Below are 19,518 nucleotides of genomic sequence, written 5' to 3' on the forward strand. Positions count from 1 at the left end.
CCCACGACAAAAAATTTCGATTTTTTCGGGTGTTGGGGTTGCGTAATGACGCTCCCCCACCCCTGTCGTTGACCAATCTGGGCTCATTATTTTCTGATGCTTTCCTCGTCAATCCCCCTAGGATATGCCCATGAACGGCAATAATCACGGCATGCACTGCGATGTCAACTGTGTGCATGCAAAGAAGAGTTGCGGAGAGTTCTGGCAAATTGAAGGGTAACAGAAATAGAAAACATTTACATCAAACACAACTGAGGGTTCTGGCGATGACGTCATCTAATCAGCTTGGGAACGCGAACGGCCAAAAGTTTTTTTTAGTCATTTAGGGGTCACAATTAATGAGTTAAACGTTGAATTTACAATGTTTCTGAAATGGTTACGTATTTATTGTTATTTTAAAACACTTCACTGAATTTAATGTTTTCTATTTCTGTTACCCTTTAAGGAAGGTGTTGTGTTGCCCAATTAAATGACTCAAGCGTGTCTGAGGCTTAACCAGTAAGGCCACGCTGCAGTAACCGCGCAGAATGGACAGTGTCCGTGTCTCCACTCTGTATCGTGTGTGACTAGACCCTTCTGCTTTCCCCTGCCGCACAGCTCACTCGCAGCATTGACGAGAATAGAGATGTTGCATGCAAGAACAGTGGTAAGACTTAGTATAGATATTAAAACATATTATGTGACTGGCTCTGCAAATGTGGTCCCTGGGCTTATGCTTGGCAAATTGATTTTAAGTGATGCCCGCGGATAGAGAAGCATTTTAATAAGGTTTAAATGTGTGTATTTTTGACCTCTGTCGCACATTCTATTCCCTAGATACAGTAAAATTTAGAATTGATCTCTGGCAGATGTACGGAATGGCCTGTTACATACAGAGGCATAGCATCATATAACCCTGACTGTGATATGTCTTCATCCATGTTAATCCCAATTTGTAATCATTAAAAACTCACAGATTGAAATTTTATTTGATTAAACTGCTCAATATTGCTGCACTTATATGGATTAATAAAATATAAGCATACTTTTTTTTAATACATTTAGTACAGACAAACACCACTGTTAATCTGGTGAAACAACTGTCACGTACGTCACTCTTAGAATGCGTTAACCTCGAAAGTGAATGACAGTCCTGTTGCATTTTCCATCCTCAATATAAATTATAAAGGATTATATGTAGAAAACATCAAGAGTAGAACGAAGTAACTATATGTATCTAAGGGATTCTCGTCACAAATTTTCGAAATTTAGAGATTTTTAAAAAGTAAATAGTGGGGTAACTTAATTAAGGCCTCTGTCAAGAAACTCACGAGTTTGCCAGTTACTGGATGCAAAATTTGCACATACACATTGGATATTAAGGAAAGAGTATTACGATTTTCATGAGACCCCGCTTTACAATCCGATCAAAACTATACGTTCTAGCACGCTGATCACACTGATCAAATAATGAGAAGGGCCAAAGCAACATGGATACAAATAAAGCACAAAAGCAATCACAATGTTGGCAAATTCAAACGCAAATGTTCACGAAAGCCATAGAAGTCAACTCAACGAAAACAATGTCATTCAAGATCTCGGGAACAAGTTGGACGCCAAATTACCTAAAAATCAAACCCCCACCTCAGCAGAAAAGGAAAAGAAATTCATAGAAATTGGACAGACACAGAAACGTTAATTGTCATTGGGGAAACGCTCTAACATTTGCACTGCATATACCTAGCACAGTCATTCGAATCCTACATGGTACTAGAATAAAAGCGACTCGAAAGAAAAAACAGTATAACCCTTAAGCTACTAATGGGAATTCATTGGTTGCGCAGTCTGAAAATAATCCAGCACACAAGTATCCCAGGCACTCTAATGTCTTACCAAACTAACAGAGTGAACACAAACCATTCACATGCTCCGAAAAAAGATAAAGAAAAGGCCTCCTAAGCCAGTGCGTCAAGGACTTTGCGGCCGCAATGCTGGAACAAACCGGGAGACAAAGAAGTTTTATGTAGTTGAAAAAAAAATTCTTGACAAAAATGTTTGTTCGTCCTGATGCTATATTAAGACAAAAGTTGCACTTAATTCAAACAAAAAGATCTTTATAATCTTTCCTTTCATTTCCTCTCAGAAGACAAGGTTTCAATAACTTTTAAATTTCCAGTTTCAACTACCAAGTAATAATGTCTGTACTCGAGATTAAAACCCTTATTATTGTATTCTGCTAGAAGTATATGAATATATTTGCATGGAGAACCGTATTATAAAATACCCATGAGTGCAAAGGCCTACTTCAAGCAAGGAAAAAATAATGAATACATTTCTATGGTTTGTAAGAAGAAAAGAAATGCATCTGTTATGGTATTTTAAATAAATTGAATACAATCGAACAGATGCATTTTTAAACGAATAATATATGTGTTACAGTGCAACCAGTGCATGAATTGAATGTTGTGTTTTTCCGATCATGTTTTTACTGTGTTCCGTTCATTGTTTTTATTCTGAGTATATATCAATCTACCCCAAAGGTAATGGAATCGTCCAAAAGTTTTCGCCAATCATTTGTTCGTTATTCCCGCGTAGACGTAACTCTGTCATTCAGAGAAGGCGTTCACGAAGTGGGAAAACACCTTCCCGTCTTACGTAACGGTATTTCGTTCAGGCCGTGGTACCAGTAATTGTCAGAACGCCCATCTTATTATTGTGAATCAAATCACGCCAGTCGATGAAGAATAGGTCGCATTCTACAATCGGACACAGTTAGAATCTTTGGGTGCATGTTGGAGTTTTCTTATGCGAGAGAGAGATACAGAGTCAGAAGTCATTGTGACTTGCTTGAGAAAGACAGAGGTTTGGAGAGTGACTGTGTGATGCAAGACCAGTTTTGACTCCCTAGCATCAGAAATCTGAGCCAGCAGATTTAGCTTTGATGTGGATCTGTTTGACCACTTTGGAAAAGGACGGAAAATCTGTTTCCGTGAGAATTAGCAAACTAAGGCCTAATTTTAGCTCAGCCACATAGACGTCCCGGTCGGCATTAACGACTTCACGGCAAAAGTTTACTTCTCAAGTTCAGCAAATTACCGTAAGTGCTGTAATATTGATGATTTTCTTGCTTTTATACATCGAAGTAAAAGCCTGCAGATGATGAAGTTTCGTCATAATTGTAGTAGTAAGACTATTAAGTTGATCCTGGAGATCAAGGCTGATGATTTTCGCGAAGGTCGGAAATTTACATTTATGAAAATAAGGATAATGATATAAAATTTGTGGTAATTTTGAATTGTGGAGATCAAGGTTGGAAAGGAAACAAATTAGAGCATGATTTCGCTAGTTCTTTAAAACTGTTAAGGTTTTGGGTTTATATTTGTTGTGGATGGCCTTATGTTGAGACTGGTCCCACTGACTCTAACGATGACTGAGAAGAGTCCCTTTTGTACCGCTAAGGAGCATAGACTCTGAACTTGCTCTGCTTGACCTAACTTTGGGCTGATCTACATGCGGTTTTGTTAGACGCCAGATTCAGGGGTTTACAGAAATGTCAACAGATGGTGGACCGATAAATTTTGCTATGTCAATAATTTAAAGTGGATATCTGATGGAAACTTTCTTTTTTATGATTGTTGTGATGATTCCAGAGTCACTTGATTGACTAATTGAGTATAATTGATTTTTTATGACTTAATCACAGACCTGTAAATAATTAAATAATTCTGTAAGACGTTCACTTTCTAATACCATATCGAGCTCGTGTTGTAAATATTGGAATACAGAATATTGGAATTCCAGAAGACCGTTTGATTTTGTTATTTATTTTGATTGTCGGTGCAACCTATAGGATCCTGAGTTGCCACTCCTTATTGTGAAAAGCCAAATGTTGGATTGGTGATATGTTACTACAGTAAAAATTTGTATCCCTCTCTTAAAAGATTACTTGGAGACGCACTAACTGTTGTTTATTATGGTCTAATCTACGCTGTCCTATATTATGTACCAGCGAGCTGAATGAAAGGAGAACTCTAGCTGTAAGTTTTCGGATCTGTAAATTGAACCTGCGGTTATTATATTCACAGACTTTTACAGCGACAACCTCAGGGAATAACTATCTCCAATCGTCGATAATTTGGCCTATGTAAAAGATATTTAGAGAAATCGACCTTGATGTTATTGTCTTGCATAATGAAACCGCTCAAGCGTGTCCAGGACTTGACCGGTGTCGCTGTGTTGTTGTTATTACATTTGGTGTGCTGTTTCTTGTGGATCTTTGCTGACTTTCTTACACAGATACAGTTTTGTTAGGATTACCTTTCTTTTCAATTTGAAACGCAGCCCTGAAGGCTCAAGTAATAATTTTCAAACTAAATAATTCTTTTTTGACATTCAGAGGACACCGTATGTTCCGTCGGCTGACTGACAATGAATTATTTATTAGCTCCTTATCTTATTTTTAGAATGTTGTAATGGAGGATTGCTGCGTTTTTTTCCCTGCCGTGTCTGCATGTAGTTGTACTAGAAGAATCAGTCGTGTTTGCAGTTTGGTGTGTTTCAACCTTTGATTTCTCGTGGATAGGATCATATATCTGCTATTATTAGTCTGGCTCAGTGATCTTACATATGATTGAGCTTTAAGCCAACGGTGAAAACGGTGTCACTGTCAGAGTGTGACTGACTGCCCCTGATGACCTGACTGTCACTGTCAAGTCAGTGTGTGCGTCTGAGTAAGCATATCGCATGGGCACTATGGCCCAAAGTTAAGCCTCATTGGTGAGTTATTTGTATCGTTACTTTTATCAGGCAAGCGTTTTAAAGCATATTGGATCATTTAGATAGGGAAAGGGCCATAAAATTTGGCAAGCTCATTGTTGAGCGCAGTGAGTGGGGAAATAGGCCTATGTAGCTCGGCCTACATGTACTAAAAAGTGTTTTTTTTTGCCATAGGCCTTGGCCTACATCATACACGTATCAATATATCTGTTACGCCCCAACTATAGCATCAGGCCCAACTATAGTTGGGCCGTCCCAACAAGAGTGCTACAGTTGGGCCGGCCCAACTACAGCAGAGAGGTCCTGTGTGCATGATGTGCCCAGCATGTGACAAAGTCACATTGTTTACAAATGTCATGTCATTGGTCATAGGGCTAAGTGCCTCATTTTTGATGAATTGTGTCAAGTGTGAGACACATTGACTTGGATAATGTTGAGACATTTCCCACAGACATTGGCCAACAATAGTTGGGCCAGCCCAACTGCAGCACTACAGTTGGGACTGTCCCAACTATAGTTGGGACTTATGCTATAGTTGGGGCGTAACATATCCCGAGGAAGGTATAATGACGCACACAAGATTTTTGATCAATCTCTAGTGCCCGGACGATAATAACGTTAGTCATGTTAGTAGACTAACATGACTAACTAGTAAGCCTAGGCCTACTACTAGTACTATCAGGGTTTCCCCATAACTATTTATACGATTCCATTTATACTATTGGCCAGCCGGACGTTTATGGATATGGTACAAGCCACATCTTGCCTGGCGTGTCAAGGCACGCAAGGTTTCGAGTGGCCCTTTTTTGTATGTTACACAGTCACGACAGGGCAAAAATAAATTTTTCCAATTTGTTGGTTGAATATGTGAGTACAGTTGCACATTTATTGTTGCATTTTGTCCCAAGATATTAAAGGATTTAGGCCTACAGTACATGTACATCAAACATCCCTCACCATTTCCCTCATTTCAGAACACATACCGGTAATAATACTAAAGCCACTGTAAGCAGCGTTGTGACATTTTGATCAGTAAATGGCAAATGCTGGCAATTCTTTTGACAGGTCTGCCGGTGGACTTCAAAAAGGGTTTGGATGGTCCTCGGATGTTTTGACCAGCGTTATGTTTGAACTTTGCTACTACAACTGTTAATTGATGAAGCACAGTTTGTGTACTACTCACTAAAAAACACTAACTTGCCCTCATTTAGAGTACAGATCAGTACTGCACCTGTACTATTTACGCGTAAGCTCTTATTAGATACAGACATGTCTGTATGCATAAAAGGAATTGCTTTTAAGTTTTAGCATGAATGCAGAGATTCTCCCCCCTCCTCTATCATGTCTTCTCAAATTAGAAATTTTAAACCAGTAGGCAGTTTTATTAACGGTGGATTTGTGATGTCGGCTAGCTATTGGTTCTTGCATTTCAGCTTTTACTTGAAGAGTTTAATCAGTGTCAGCTGGTTTGGAGTTGACTGCAAGGTGTGTGTGAGGTCTCACATCATCAAGCATTGGGACTGTGCATATTACTCCAATGAATCCAGACAACAGCATTCATCAAATCAACATGCCTAAGCTTCTACACAGACAGAGTGAGAGTGCAAGGAAGAGGATGGAGCACTGCCAATATTTGGTAAATAAAAGGCCTTGTCTAAATTACATGTACAGTAGTTGCTTGGTTACAGCAGTCAATATAACACTTGCCTTTGGAAGCCACTAGCTTTGGTGGCTTCAGCCATCTTCCCTGGATTGCATATCTGAGACAAAAACTGCTTTTACAACTTAATTAGCTGAGCACATCAGCACATGCCTATGGAAACCAACAGACTGATTGTGCCTACTATTTGTGATGAGACCTAGAGTGGGTATCAAACATCAACAGACAGTGTCCTCCCAAAGCAAAGTGTGTCATACGTATTATGTAGCAAAAATAAAGCTGACACTGTGACAGTTGGAAAGTACATACATGTACATTTCATGTACACCTACTATATGAGCTGGATATACATAATTTATAATATACATGTAATTAAAAAAATCTGTTGTTCTAAGTTGTATTTTTAAATTTCAATTTACAGGCAACAGAATCTCCTGAGCCAACTTATGACCTTTCTCGTTGTGAAATTTCGGAGGTATGCATATGTAACAAATAGTCTTCAAGCTAAATACCACTAAATGGTTTTGGTCCCAGATAAAAGGTTGCAATGTTTTATGTCAGTTGAACTGCACTATGCTTGTGTGTGGAATTAGGGTTATTGTTATGGCACAGGTCTGTAATGCAGCACTTCACATGTGCATCTTGACTGAGGTCTTTGAAAAAGACTACACGAAATCACTTACTTTTCAAAAAGCATCGAAATGTAGGTGCATGTACACCTGTTCCAGTTGTCTATTTTACATCCAAGACACAAGATCCCCTTTGTGATGCATGTTGAGAAGACATCGTCAAAGGGGATACTGACAAGATGCTATGAACTTCTGACCCATGATTGTAGATTATAGGTGGGTAATTCCAGAAATTAGTGGTCCAAAAGTGTGACATTTTTGTCACATCTGACCTTTGGTATTTGACATGGAAATATTACCAGAATTAATTTTAAACTGTTACTATTTGTTTAGCAGGTAATTTGCATTAATTCATCACTCTTGGAAATTAGACAGTGTGTTCCGAACTTACAAAATCGTATGTCAGATGTGACAGAGACACAAAAAAATGGACCCCTAATTTCTGGAATTACCCTTGTAAATGTATGAATATACTTCATTGATAATCATATAAATACTTGTTGCATTTCTAATCTTTACTGTTTATATATGTGCATGTACAGTATATGTACATGTATGTGATAACATTTTTCATGTGTATTTTAATTTCTGAATGCAGGTTCCCAGTGGCACATTCTCTATGTGCAAGGTATTAAGGAAAGAAGTAAGTCATATTCTAGTCAATAATTTTTGCCTGTGGTGTGGGGGTCCATGGTGTTTTGTACACCTGAGGGGCAAATGACACTTGAGGCAAAGTGAGGGTGTACAAACCCATGGACCCTGCCACTGCAGGCAACAATTGTTTTGTTATACCATGGTCATAGATTACTTGCAGACGAGAAAAGACAACGGCACAAGCATTTTATATAAACAGCGATGGCTTTCGCAGCAGAAACAGATCAGAGCATGTTATTGTGTTCCACAAGCATTGCTGAGTGCACGAATGGAAGTCTCATAACCCACGGGCCTCTGTCATGATCAACGTGAAGAAACTAGCCATGTGAACGGAAACAGTGCTTCAATGTCCTTGAAACAGTGCACATCTCCTACAATAATTGGCACAGAGTACCATCATGGCTATCCACATTTCGTACTCAAAATTATATAATTACAATGCAGTTAACACAACGCGTCAATTGTGGAAAGATCACCGTTGTTCATTATTGTTTGTGGCTGGGTAACGTCGCCAGTGCATGTGATGCGTGAATGATACATGCGCGCTTGTAGCAGTATCATGCGATCAATTCACAACCAATAAAAATTCACTGTCTGTGACTGTGTTACAACCCTGTTGTAACCTTGCTATAAATGAGCATTACATTGGTATACATGTACTTTGAAGCATGAAGGATTTATCAATGAGATAATAACTGAAATTGATCCACAAAAAGATTGTCTAGGAAAAGTGTGTTGACAGGCAACTGTGATCACACTTTACGTATTAATACAACCAGTTTTCACGAGAGTGTTAATTTTTGATTAGCTTATATGCTCTTCATGAATTTTGCAACGCTAGTGTGTTAAAGGTTTCTCGGCTGACGCAATGTTTTTCTGTGCCATTTAGTTGAAAGGTCTTTCAATTTCACATGGTTTGGACAACTAGGCTGAACCTGTAGTGCACTTTGTTGCAAGGACAGTTTTAACTGAGAAATTCATGCCTAAAATCAGGGACGCGTGGCTGTGACTTTTTCATTCATGTAAACGATAACAATTCTCCTAGCAATTGTCCTGTTTTTTAAATTTAGTACCCACAGTACTTATTCTTGGCTATGTGGCCTAGTGACTGTGACAGGTCTGTGTATGAAATCTTGTATTGAAAATGAAAATCTGAAGGCTATCAGTTTTTATTTTCTGAACCACAGGCCCTGATTTTGAGTGAGAACTTCTTGTCGTCACTATCAGGAGGTGGCAACATAAAAGATTTAGCTATGTTACGGGTGAGTTCATAAAGCAACTTACATGAATTATAACTTAGTACTTGAGTTTATATTTAAGGAAGGACTGATATTTCTTTGTCTTATCACTATCTTCTGGTGATATTTTGCTAGTTTTAGCACAGGAAAAGAATCTGTTTTAATTTGTTTGAAAATAGCCGTAGAAAAGCAGTTGTGTGTTAACTATCATCAGTGACCTCAAAGGTACATGCACATTTACGGTGTTATAGCTATGCCTGTTGGTGCTAGTCGAGGATCTCAACAACAGCATTCTACCGTCTGGTACTAAGCTTGATGAAACTGTCCACCGACCAGCTCAAAACCCTTAAAAAGCGTAGAATAAATATTAGTCACTGAGAAAATTTCATTTTTTTACCTGGAAGATTAAAAAAAATTTGAGCTCTTGATCACTTTGGGTATAAAAGCTCATTGAAAAAGCGATCTAAAGTCCCCTTATATGGGTCCTTGGACCCTGGCCATGACCGGGACCCCCGGCTTTGCTTCACTCTTTCTGTTCGCCATTACCAGATTGTCCTGCACTGAAAAAAGGCTGGCTGTAACACTGCACCTTTACATACTGTTAATTTTTACATCATGTATGTATAATAAATATTTGGTGACACCTTGCAAGAAATTGTAAAGATATCATGTTTTGAACATTTTTATTGGATGGATTTATTTGTGCCTTTGATCTAATTGTTTAGGTACTTGATTTACATGGCAATAAGTTTTCTGAGATACCTGATGCAGTGACAGATATAAGTGGCTTACAAGTGTTGGCTTTGGACAACAATAACCTCAAAAAGCTTCCACGGGATATTGGCAAACTGCAGGCTCTGCAGACACTTAGTGTTAAAGGTACATGTATGCATCCTATATTTTTGTTTCATCTTCTAAATTTTTGCAAATGCTTCTATGTATTGTAACGGCCTCTGAATCTGAATCACAAAGAATATAACCAAAAGCCAGTAATTTACAGTGTCAGTAGTTTATTAAACATAAAATAGTTGGAGGGGAATTAAATTATCCAACTCTTACATTTCATTAACCAAGCCGCAGCAGTGCAGAGTTGTCCACTGGTACTAATGTCTAAGAAAATAAAACGAACCAACACAGCCAACTCCCAATTTCACACTGGGCTAAAAAAACAGAAGGGTTTCAAAGGAAAGTGACAAGTCAGTTAACAAAGGAAGTTCCAGTTACACACTAAAAAAGAATGGCTAATCTTATGTGGCATTCCATTGTGTGGCCTCAGCTAGGGGCACATCTGGCTGAGGCCAGGCCATGGTATGTAAGACATTTAATGAGTACTGCTGTGGCTGGCACAAAAATAAATGATTGTTACAGTATGTATTTTGAAAAGAACACCTTTTACCTGCAACATTAATAAAAGACTGAAAATAAATGAAAGATAGTCAGTGTGAGAGCACTTAACAAAGAACACCTGTCAAGTCAGTAGACAACACGCGGTATTGAAATACCTGCCAAACAACAGGGTGGCTGGCTGTGGGGTGCTTGTGTAGAGTAATGGCATGCTATTTGCTGCAAAGATTCCCAAGGCTAATATACAGAATATGATTGTATGGGTTGCTCGCTTCCTCAAACTGGTTTCGTTTCTTTCCATTGGATGCATAGGTAATCAACTTAAAGAACTACCAGGGAGTATTGTCCAAATGAAGTCCTTGAGATCATTGGACATTTCTGTCAATAAAATCAAGGAGTTGCCATCTAAATTATGCTACATTCGGACGCTTGAGGTAAGATGGCTGCTCTACAAGGTGACTAAGGCTTAATTCTCAGATGTTGCAAATGTAAAAACCCTATCATTCCCCATCCCTTCAGTTTGCAACGGCAGAGTTTGTGGAAATTTGATGCGTTGAGTTCTGTGTACGTATGAAACTTACCACATGTACATAAAGTGTTGGGTTCTGATGGGATCTGTATTGTACAGATGCAGGACATGTAATAGCGTTGGGTTTTGACTTACTGGGTATGGTCGGTATTGCCCAGTACCTGCTGCTGGGTGTCTGATGAATAGTGCTGCTGGTATGTGTGTGCCTGTAAAGGGAGTCATTTGGCCATGTACATGTACCTGTCATTAAGGAGTGAAATACATGTAAATTGCCCCAGTGTGTTCGGTGACCTTGCTGTTTTCAGAGAAGCCAAAGATAAAACAAAGTAACCTAACCCCCCCAAAAATGTAATTTTGTATAACCCTGCAGTTGTTGGATCTTGAAGGGACGAGTACAGTAAAGTCAGCACTCTTGGGACTCTAGAAATTATTACAACTTACGCGACTGCCGACTTGTGTTGTAAGTCAGCATTTTGCCGACTTACACGCACACATGTATTGCCTATGTACATGTGCATTATGATTCCTTGCACTGATTCAATGGCTTTGATTTACCCTGGTTTATTTCTACCTCCATGGTTGATCCCAGCAAAGTTATTCTTGATTATTATCCTCACGGGCTGCAAATTTGATTGATCATGTTCCGTTAAGGATGAAGCAAGGACTGCAAGCCACTTGCATATCACATCTTGACTCGACAGTGCAGTACGTACATGTACGTAATACAGTTACGGTACAGAAAACATACACTCATCCACCACACACGCGCATTGGTTAAGTTCGTTCAATATAGTCTGGATACCAGACCCGATGATTCTGGCTACCTGACAAATCGTTATCATGGGTCGTCAGGGATTCTTTGGGCAGGGAACCAGACTACGTTCAATAAGGCGACCCCCAAAATGGACAGAGTGCATGAAAGTAGCACTATGAGGGGTTACTGGTATTGATGTACTCATGCTTGCTGCGCGTTTACGGGACTTGTCACTTGACACTTCTTGGCAACTGCGGTGAAGGAAACTGATACGGAAGCATGATTTTTTTTAATGCCGACTTACACAGAAGAATTTTTGTGGTTTTGTGGAAAAGGGACCAAGAAAAACATGCGATGTCAGGTCAACATGCCCCCTGACCGACTCACCCCTTCTCATCAACTCGCACCCCTGACTGACTCGCCCCCGACCGACTCGCCCCTGACCGACTCGACCCCTGGCCGACTTACCCTCTGGCCTACTTGCACCCTGACCGACTCACCCCCTAGGAACCTCAAGCAAGTATGGCCAGCCCAGTGTGTAAAATAAAACCGAATGGTTCTAATGAAGCGACAAGAACGACTCACGGACGGTGATGGATATTTGGACATCACCACTAATCACTTATTTATTCAAACGTCTCAGCGCTTCCCACATCTACTGTCTGATTAGGTTATTTGTACATCCAACATACCCTCAGGATTAAAAACTTCGAACCCTCCATCCCATTAATATTTGGGTTTGTGACTGAGGTTCGCAGAAGGGACGCCAAAAAGAAGAGGGGAAAAAGAACGTATATTCTCCCGGTAGCTTTTTTAATGAAAAGATGTGATGTAGTTAAAAAGACATTCTAATCTTGTCAATTTCCTGTTGGTGTTTCCCTATCTAGTTATACCTGACTAGATAGTTATACCTGACACGATAATACTGAATTAGTTTTACCAATATTAAAAAATATTTTTACCCCAAATTCCACAGAAGGGGAACATCCACCAAGCTTTAAATATTTTAACTATCATAATTCTCAACTTTGGGTGCCCGCTACAAATGCCAAAACCTATTTTTATGGGCAGCAATCACCGATTCCATCTCCAACTGATTGGATTTTTTAAAAATTAAATGGTGAATGGGCCGGCCATACGTGCTTGGCAAACTTAGGGGGGCGAGTTGGCCAGGGGGCGATGTGGCCAGGGGGAGAGTTGGCCAGGGGGCGAGTCGGTCAGGGGGTGAGTTGGCGAGGGGGCGAGTTGGGCAAGGGGCGAGTTGGTCAGGGGGAGAGTTGGTAAGAGGCGAGTCGGTAAGGGGCGAGTCGGCCAGGGGACTTGAACGATATGACGGGTTACGCGATGCCGACTTAGTTTACTGTACATTGTGTTTCCATTCCTTATACATAGTATATGACCAAGTATCCCCACTCTATACCAAAACCCAACAATTTACTGCCTGTTGGAATTTGTTGGGTTGTGTACCGACACAGTAAGTGGACTGTTGGAATCTGGCTGGTTGAGTACATATACCCACTCAGCGGCGAAAGGGTGTCAGAATTTGACGGGTTGAGTCAGCCATTTAGAAAAATGCTGAGGGGGTTAGAGGAAACTACAATTGTTGGATTTGGAAAGTTGAAAAATGTTTTCACTTCCCTGGTAGCCATGAGGTTGTAAATTATAGATTATCTTAAAATCCCACGAATATTGCCCTTTCAATGAAAAGGGCCTAATATTTCAATAGTTATCTAGTATTGACCAGTACCTAAGTGAATGTCATAACCTTTAATGTGTAACCTTTAATACAACATTCTCTGGAAAGGCATCTGAGTTACATGCCAGGAATAAAAAAGCACCCTTTCGGGCCAATGTCTTTGTTGTACCTCCATGCTGGTTTCTTGGCAATAAGTACTAGCCCTTAACTGCATGCTAGATACCTAATACATGCACGTCTAGTACTAAAATTTTTCTGTTATTTGTGATGCAGATCATGCAGAGAAAGTTAGCAAGGAGTTTCAACACTTATTTTATATTTCTAAAACAGGTTTGATTAAATCAATCTTTAGTTGAGTGTACAACATGCGTCTTCTTCAGGCCCTTGTTTTATTGTATCATTCGAAATATATGCTTTGAGTCTTTACTTTTTTCTGCAGACTCTGACTCTGGATGCAAATAACATGAAACATCCTTTGGCGAGTGTGTGTATACGGGGTATTGAAGCAATTATGAAGTCACTTTGTGGAGGTATGTAGGCCTACATGCAAATGGATGCTTCCCCACTAATACGTAATATTGTTTGCAAAGTTTGGATCTGAGGGGGGACGGGGGGTTCCAGTACAGCAAAGAAATTAGTAAGCTTGTGAATTTTTTGCAAGTTCTTGCAGTGGTTTAAATTTATATATACATTGCCGTAAAACCGCTTATGAAAATTAATATCCCTGACACAAAGTTCATTTGTCTATGGATTACTTGCATTGTTAATTACCATGTCCATGTAATTCCATTTTAGAGTGTGGTATTGATTACAGTCCACCATCCCAACATGTTCTGAGTGTGCTGGATCCTCCCAAAATAAGTCCTGTCACAGACAAACCATCACTCCAGAGCCTTGAACAAGAGGAAGCCAGTTTGAGTAACAGCATAATGCAGTATGAGAAACTTCAGGTAAAAGAACTAACTTGGGCTATGCATCCCTCAGGTGTTCAATTCATCATATCCCATATCACAGCAGTCAACAACTGCTGATACACACGTACTTGTTCATATTACATATTGTGTATTACACATCGTACTTCTATTGGTTGTACATTGGCCTTTGAGAGTCGCCCTTGAACCTTGTTTACAGAACTACTCAAAGGCCCTGCTGTTATAATCAATTGGATTCCTCTGCAGGGGAAAAAAAGATTAGAGAGGGTAAGGATGGAAAAGGAACTTGAAGAAATGGAGAGAGATCAAGCCCGACTGATGATTCAGACAGATCAACGACACATGGGATTACTCAAGGCATTGGAAAAGGTCACTTTTCATATCTATCTTTTAACTAATCGTTACGGAATAAATTATTCGTAAAGCACAGATGAAATGGAACAATTTTACTAATTAATAATGTAGCATTGATAGTTAAAGTTTAATGTACCGGTACGTAAAACGTCTCAAAGTTTTATTTTTCACTCAAATGACATGAAAAATATACTGTCCTAGGCTCTGGTACAGTAATGATGCACCGGTAATGCTGACAATGATGCTAAAACTTGTCAGAAATTTACAAAAGCTGTTGCTGAAATTTTGTCTTTAGTTTTAACCTCTTATCTTTGTTATCTGCATGTATGTGTTTACAGCTTGTAAGTCTAGATCTGTACCTGCTCATGACAAACTTACAATTTCAATATTTGTTGTTTACAATTTTTTTTCAGGAACAAGCTGACTTGGATTCTGGTATTAAGACACTACAAGAAAGAAGTGACATAGAGAAGCAAAACTTACTTGCTATGCTACATGATGGTGTGTGGGAGTTTGTCAATCCTTAGCGTACATTTACTTGCCTTGTGTTTGTAATGCATAGTCCTAACCCCTTTAGGACCAAAGTGGGATGCTGCTTGTTTGGTAAAGCATTAATGTGCATGTCAGTTTTAGGAATGAAGTTTAATGATATTTGTGATTTCACTGTGGGCCAAGAATATCAACTTTTTCAATATGGCCTGCACTGCAGAGGTACTTGTTCTTTCTCAGTTTACAAGCTGCAAGTATAGTAAACTTGTTAACTCATAAAGTTGGTTAACTCAAAACTCTGTTAATCTTAAACATATTCTACATTCCCGCTGAAAGCATAGGCATTAATGTGCAGTTTTGTTAGTTTATGTTCATTTTTTTTTTTAGAATAGAACATTTTACATAAAACACACATGAAAATCTTAGCAAACTAATGAATTTTACAAGAAATTTATTCTTGAATGTAAGGAAATAGCCACTTATAATGTCTCCAATAGCCACCCTGGGGCAAGTAGGGTTACATGTGCACTGTGCGTGTATGTTTGGGTAAGACTAGGGAACTTTCAATAGCCCAAAATCCGGATAACTCAAATTTTTTATCCATTCCCCTGGTGTTTGAGTTATCGAGAGTTTATTGTAATTAATAAAGAAATTTAATTTCACTGTAAAGGGCAATTTAAGTGAAGATACTGGAGCAGCTTGTTTAAAAACATTGTGTACATTAAAGAGCTGCGTATTGAGAGAATAAAACCATAACCTATTTGGAAGAAGGAATGAAACATTGACATATACATCACTAATGCATCATAATCTTGTTCTTCTTTTGTTAAGTTGAGAAGCAGTCTACTGACCTTGTTGAGCAGCTTTTGGAGATGAATGAAAAGTGAGTGAAATTGTAATAGATTTTTGAAACTTTACTTTTAGTTACGGATGATATTTGTATATCATTTTTAATGGCAGTGAATTGTGAAGTGTATGGTGCAGATGAAACATGCTATTCACATTTTCGATGCTTTTATGATATTGGGCCTCTTTCACTTTGGCACTGTGCACTTTGATCCGGAAGTGGTGAGGGGTTATCATTTGCTTTGCTCTACCAGATTGGAGAAATAAATTGTTTACCAATTAGAGCCAATTATTTTCTGCGATCGCGGAAAATGGATGGAATTCACAGAATCAACACTTTGAAATGGAATCCACTACTTGAGATGGAACTTGCAAAATTTCCAACTAAGAATGGCTTAAAAAGTAAAGAAAACTTGGTGCAAACTGCTACAAATAAATGCCTACCAAACCCTATTAAAATGCTTCCATTTAATGTACGAATTATGCTGGAAAAATGCTAAATTACACCACTCCGTCGTCGGCACCGCTACTGATTCTTGCAAGCGCTATGGCGTGTGAGCCCCTTGTGTGCAGCACTACCCGGCACAGCGCAGCAGCGCGGTACGGCACACACATTAGCCGTTCACACGTGCACCATACTTGCATTGAAATCAAGGGGCAAACGAGTTCATACTCATACTCTGTGACCGGCTCTTCAAAAATGGGTATTATAGGGCTTTTTTTTCAAAATGAGTCGCATACATATTCAAATATAAGCTTTAATTTTGTGTAGGTTTGAACCCTGTGGCATTTTGCAATCTGGAGATATATTGATTTTTGCATAATCATATTACATTAATAGAATTGAATAAACCAAGAAGTAAAAAACAAAATGTCCATATAAGGAGCCCTTAGTATGAAATAGCATAGTATCCTTTAATACCCTTTTTCGCAGAGTGGGTCACCTACATGTATGCTTATTGCACACGTCAGGAATTCAGTCTGTGAATCTGCATAGACGCCTTGAGACAAGGCTAGTACTGCATGGCAAAACGATGAAACTGAGGCAGCAAAATGGAAGACGAATTACATATTTCTTGAATTAAATGAAACCTAGTAAGCTTAGTGTGCCATAGCTGAATGGGCCCTCGAAGTGTTTGATGAAAAGTGAGGTTTTCAGTCAAAAACATACATTTTAAGGCTCAGATTCTGAATTTCATCACAGAAATTACCAAAAGTTGGAAACAGTGCAGAATACTTCCAAAAGATATTTGGTGCTTTTCTTTCTTTCTTTTTTTAGAGGGGGTATGGTTGGGCAAATGGTTTCCATGCATAGTTTAAAACTTGCTCTCCGATTTCATGCTTACAAAGGGATGAAATGAAATTTGAACTTCCGAAGCAGAATTTGGGATTTGGTGAAACAGAAAATACCCATTTTTGAAACGGAAAATCATTGGCTCTAACCATGTTGAACTTCCTAATTCATCAATGTTACAAATAAGGTGAACTACTTTTATAATTGATAGAGTTGATTTATCACCACAGAGCACGCAAGAAAGAAGCACTTTTGGATCAGTTGGAGAAAGAGAGGTAAAGGCAGCTTGACATTTAATTATTGATTTATCAGTCCTGTCTCATGGTTACAGATCACAATGAAGATCAAACTGACATTGAGACCAATACCTCACAAAGTGGGGTCATGAATTCTTTAACCTCAGATAAATTCGAACTTCAAAAATATTTATAGCATGGTTCTGTAGTTTAATTGAGACTGCCCTTGAATCTATTGAGTAATAATAATCATAAACCAGTACCAAATTGGTACAGACATCTAGGCACAACCTGCCTCAGGCAATGATTGTCAAATGAATTGAATCTGGCAAAATATTGATTGGAATATTTATCCAGAATGGAGTTGGATGCAACATTTAGCGTTATTGCAGAGGAACACGACTTCTTACGAGAAAGAGACATCCTAGACTTCATGCAGGTTATTGTAAAGGAGAACTATGAGCTAGAGCAACTGAGAAACACATATGATAAACACAAGGAAAATATCAGGAAGAAAGCTGAAGACAGGTTAGTGGGATGTAGTAATATTTTCTAATTAATCAAATTCATTCCATGTAAGGAAAGGCTGTCTCTTACAATTTATGTCTCAGTTATATGATCATGCAGATTAAAATGCTTATTGTGACTCATGAATCCAACCTGTATTCATGTGAAACATGCTGAAGGTTTTTGTGTAGCTTGGAATTTTTGTTCGAAGGCCAGACTTTTTCTTATTCCTTTGTCTTTGAGCTTTTTGTCAAAAACCTCTTGAAGAGCAGGGTGGAGAAATAGCATTGCATTTTTATTGTTAGTTGCTAAAAACACTAATTTTCACACATTTCTGATAGGTGTGAGAAAAACAAGGGTTTTGTTATAAAACTCTTAGACTTAATATCTGTTTGATAGTTTTGTTTGAAGGTGCGCTCTTGTTTTTAACTACCAACTCTTCTGCTCACACTAAAAAGACAGTTTAAACAGTTGTGTGAAGGAGCTGTAGTGTAATGAAAAATATTATCAGTCATGGACGTCTTAGGCTAAGACCAATGATTGAGTCGCATGTCAGACCATCAATACTTGGTAATGTCCAGAATATTCTGTGGATGCTTACTATGGATGCGTATGAAGCCTGACAAATGTCAGTGTTTGCAGGATTCTGCGTTTAATATCAACAGAGAAAAGATTAAAAATGTTTCTGAGTAGTTGGTCAGGGGACATACCCTCCATAAAATGTATTATTATTTTTTGTTGGGGCGTTCCCTGTCAGCGAGCATGAGGACCAAGGAATATAAAAGTTTGGCCTAATTTCTATTGTACAGAAGATATTTCTTGTCAAGTCATACTTCATCTTGCAAACTTAGTCGCTGCACTTCAGGACAAAATTATTTACTTCATTTATGCTCATGTAATGACCAAAAAGTGAACATATTAATTAGACCATGTATTTATGACTGGATTTAACCCACAAATCACAAAGCTATTAAGTTGGGCGCTGGCTCTTTTTTGCATGATAGCGAGAATGAAGCATTTGATCAGCTGAGCTCCCACCTTCAAGCAAAGCAGCTGAATAATGATGCCATGGTAGCTGAATTAATGAAAGCTGAAGAATTCCAACGACAAGCATTTGAGATGTTGCTGCTCAGCAAAGATGCCAAGCACAAGAGACTGACAGAAGAAGTAGGTATCTCAAGCTCATGTCAGAGCCAGAGGTGTGGATGGTTTGTTATAACACTTGAACACTTTACACTTTCTTTGCTACATTCTCCAATTGTCTTCAGTTTTCTGAATTATTCTGAGTTAGGCCAATTCAGAATGATTCTTTTTGTTTTGTCTCTTTTTAAAAAAGTTTCTTTGTATTCCTATTTGACATTTTTGTATGTTTGTACTGTAATTGTATACGTTGGGGATGTGGAGGTTGCACCCCCATGTTTTTTTGAAGGTCCTGTTTGTTCCCACTCCTTGGCATCCATAACTTTTTCACGTAAGAGACTTTTCTCCCGCAGGAAACAGCAGTAGGATGTGGGGGATAGTGATGCTACACTTTCTGCTGCGCACAGGCGAGTGTTGTGGTGGCCTTTGTTCTAAGGTCGTTCCAACCTCAGATTCTGAAC

The 19,518-nt window shown here is 38.8% G+C and overlaps 1 protein-coding gene across 1 annotated transcript; it reads left to right on the forward strand.

Annotated features, from left to right (window-relative positions):
* The first annotated feature begins 4,417 nt into the window (after positions 1 to 4,417).
* On the forward strand, positions 4,418 to 19,461 carry LOC147795301 (E3 ubiquitin-protein ligase LRSAM1-like). The gene is made up of 15 exons (XM_087132104.1): positions 4,418 to 4,755; positions 6,189 to 6,391; positions 6,837 to 6,890; positions 7,643 to 7,687; positions 8,886 to 8,960; positions 9,662 to 9,815; positions 10,593 to 10,714; positions 13,699 to 13,789; positions 14,055 to 14,209; positions 14,438 to 14,560; positions 14,959 to 15,046; positions 15,866 to 15,917; positions 17,405 to 17,449; positions 17,768 to 17,938; positions 18,922 to 19,461. The coding sequence occupies exons 2-15, from the start codon at positions 6,293 to 6,295 to the stop codon at positions 19,421 to 19,423; spliced, it is 1,776 nt and encodes a 591-aa protein (XP_086988230.1). The 5' UTR covers positions 4,418 to 4,755; positions 6,189 to 6,292; the 3' UTR covers positions 19,424 to 19,461.
* Positions 19,462 to 19,518: the final 57 nt, after the last annotated feature.

This window comes from Acanthaster planci, unplaced genomic scaffold (assembly GCF_054643075.1).
Source record: "Acanthaster planci isolate LZ-2023a unplaced genomic scaffold, COTS_SCS Contig84, whole genome shotgun sequence".
NCBI classification, from domain to species: domain Eukaryota; kingdom Metazoa; phylum Echinodermata; class Asteroidea; order Valvatida; family Acanthasteridae; genus Acanthaster; species Acanthaster planci.

Coding starts and splice junctions, on each gene's coding strand:
- LOC147795301 (XM_087132104.1), top strand. CDS start 6,293: ATGAATCCAGACAACAGCATTCATCAAATCAACATGCCTAAGCTTCTA. Junction 13,790..14,054: donor TATGAAGTCACTTTGTGGAG/GTATGTAGGCCT, acceptor ATTCCATTTTAG/AGTGTGGTATTGATTACAGT. Junction 14,210..14,437: donor TGCAGTATGAGAAACTTCAG/GTAAAAGAACTA, acceptor ATTCCTCTGCAG/GGGAAAAAAAGATTAGAGAG.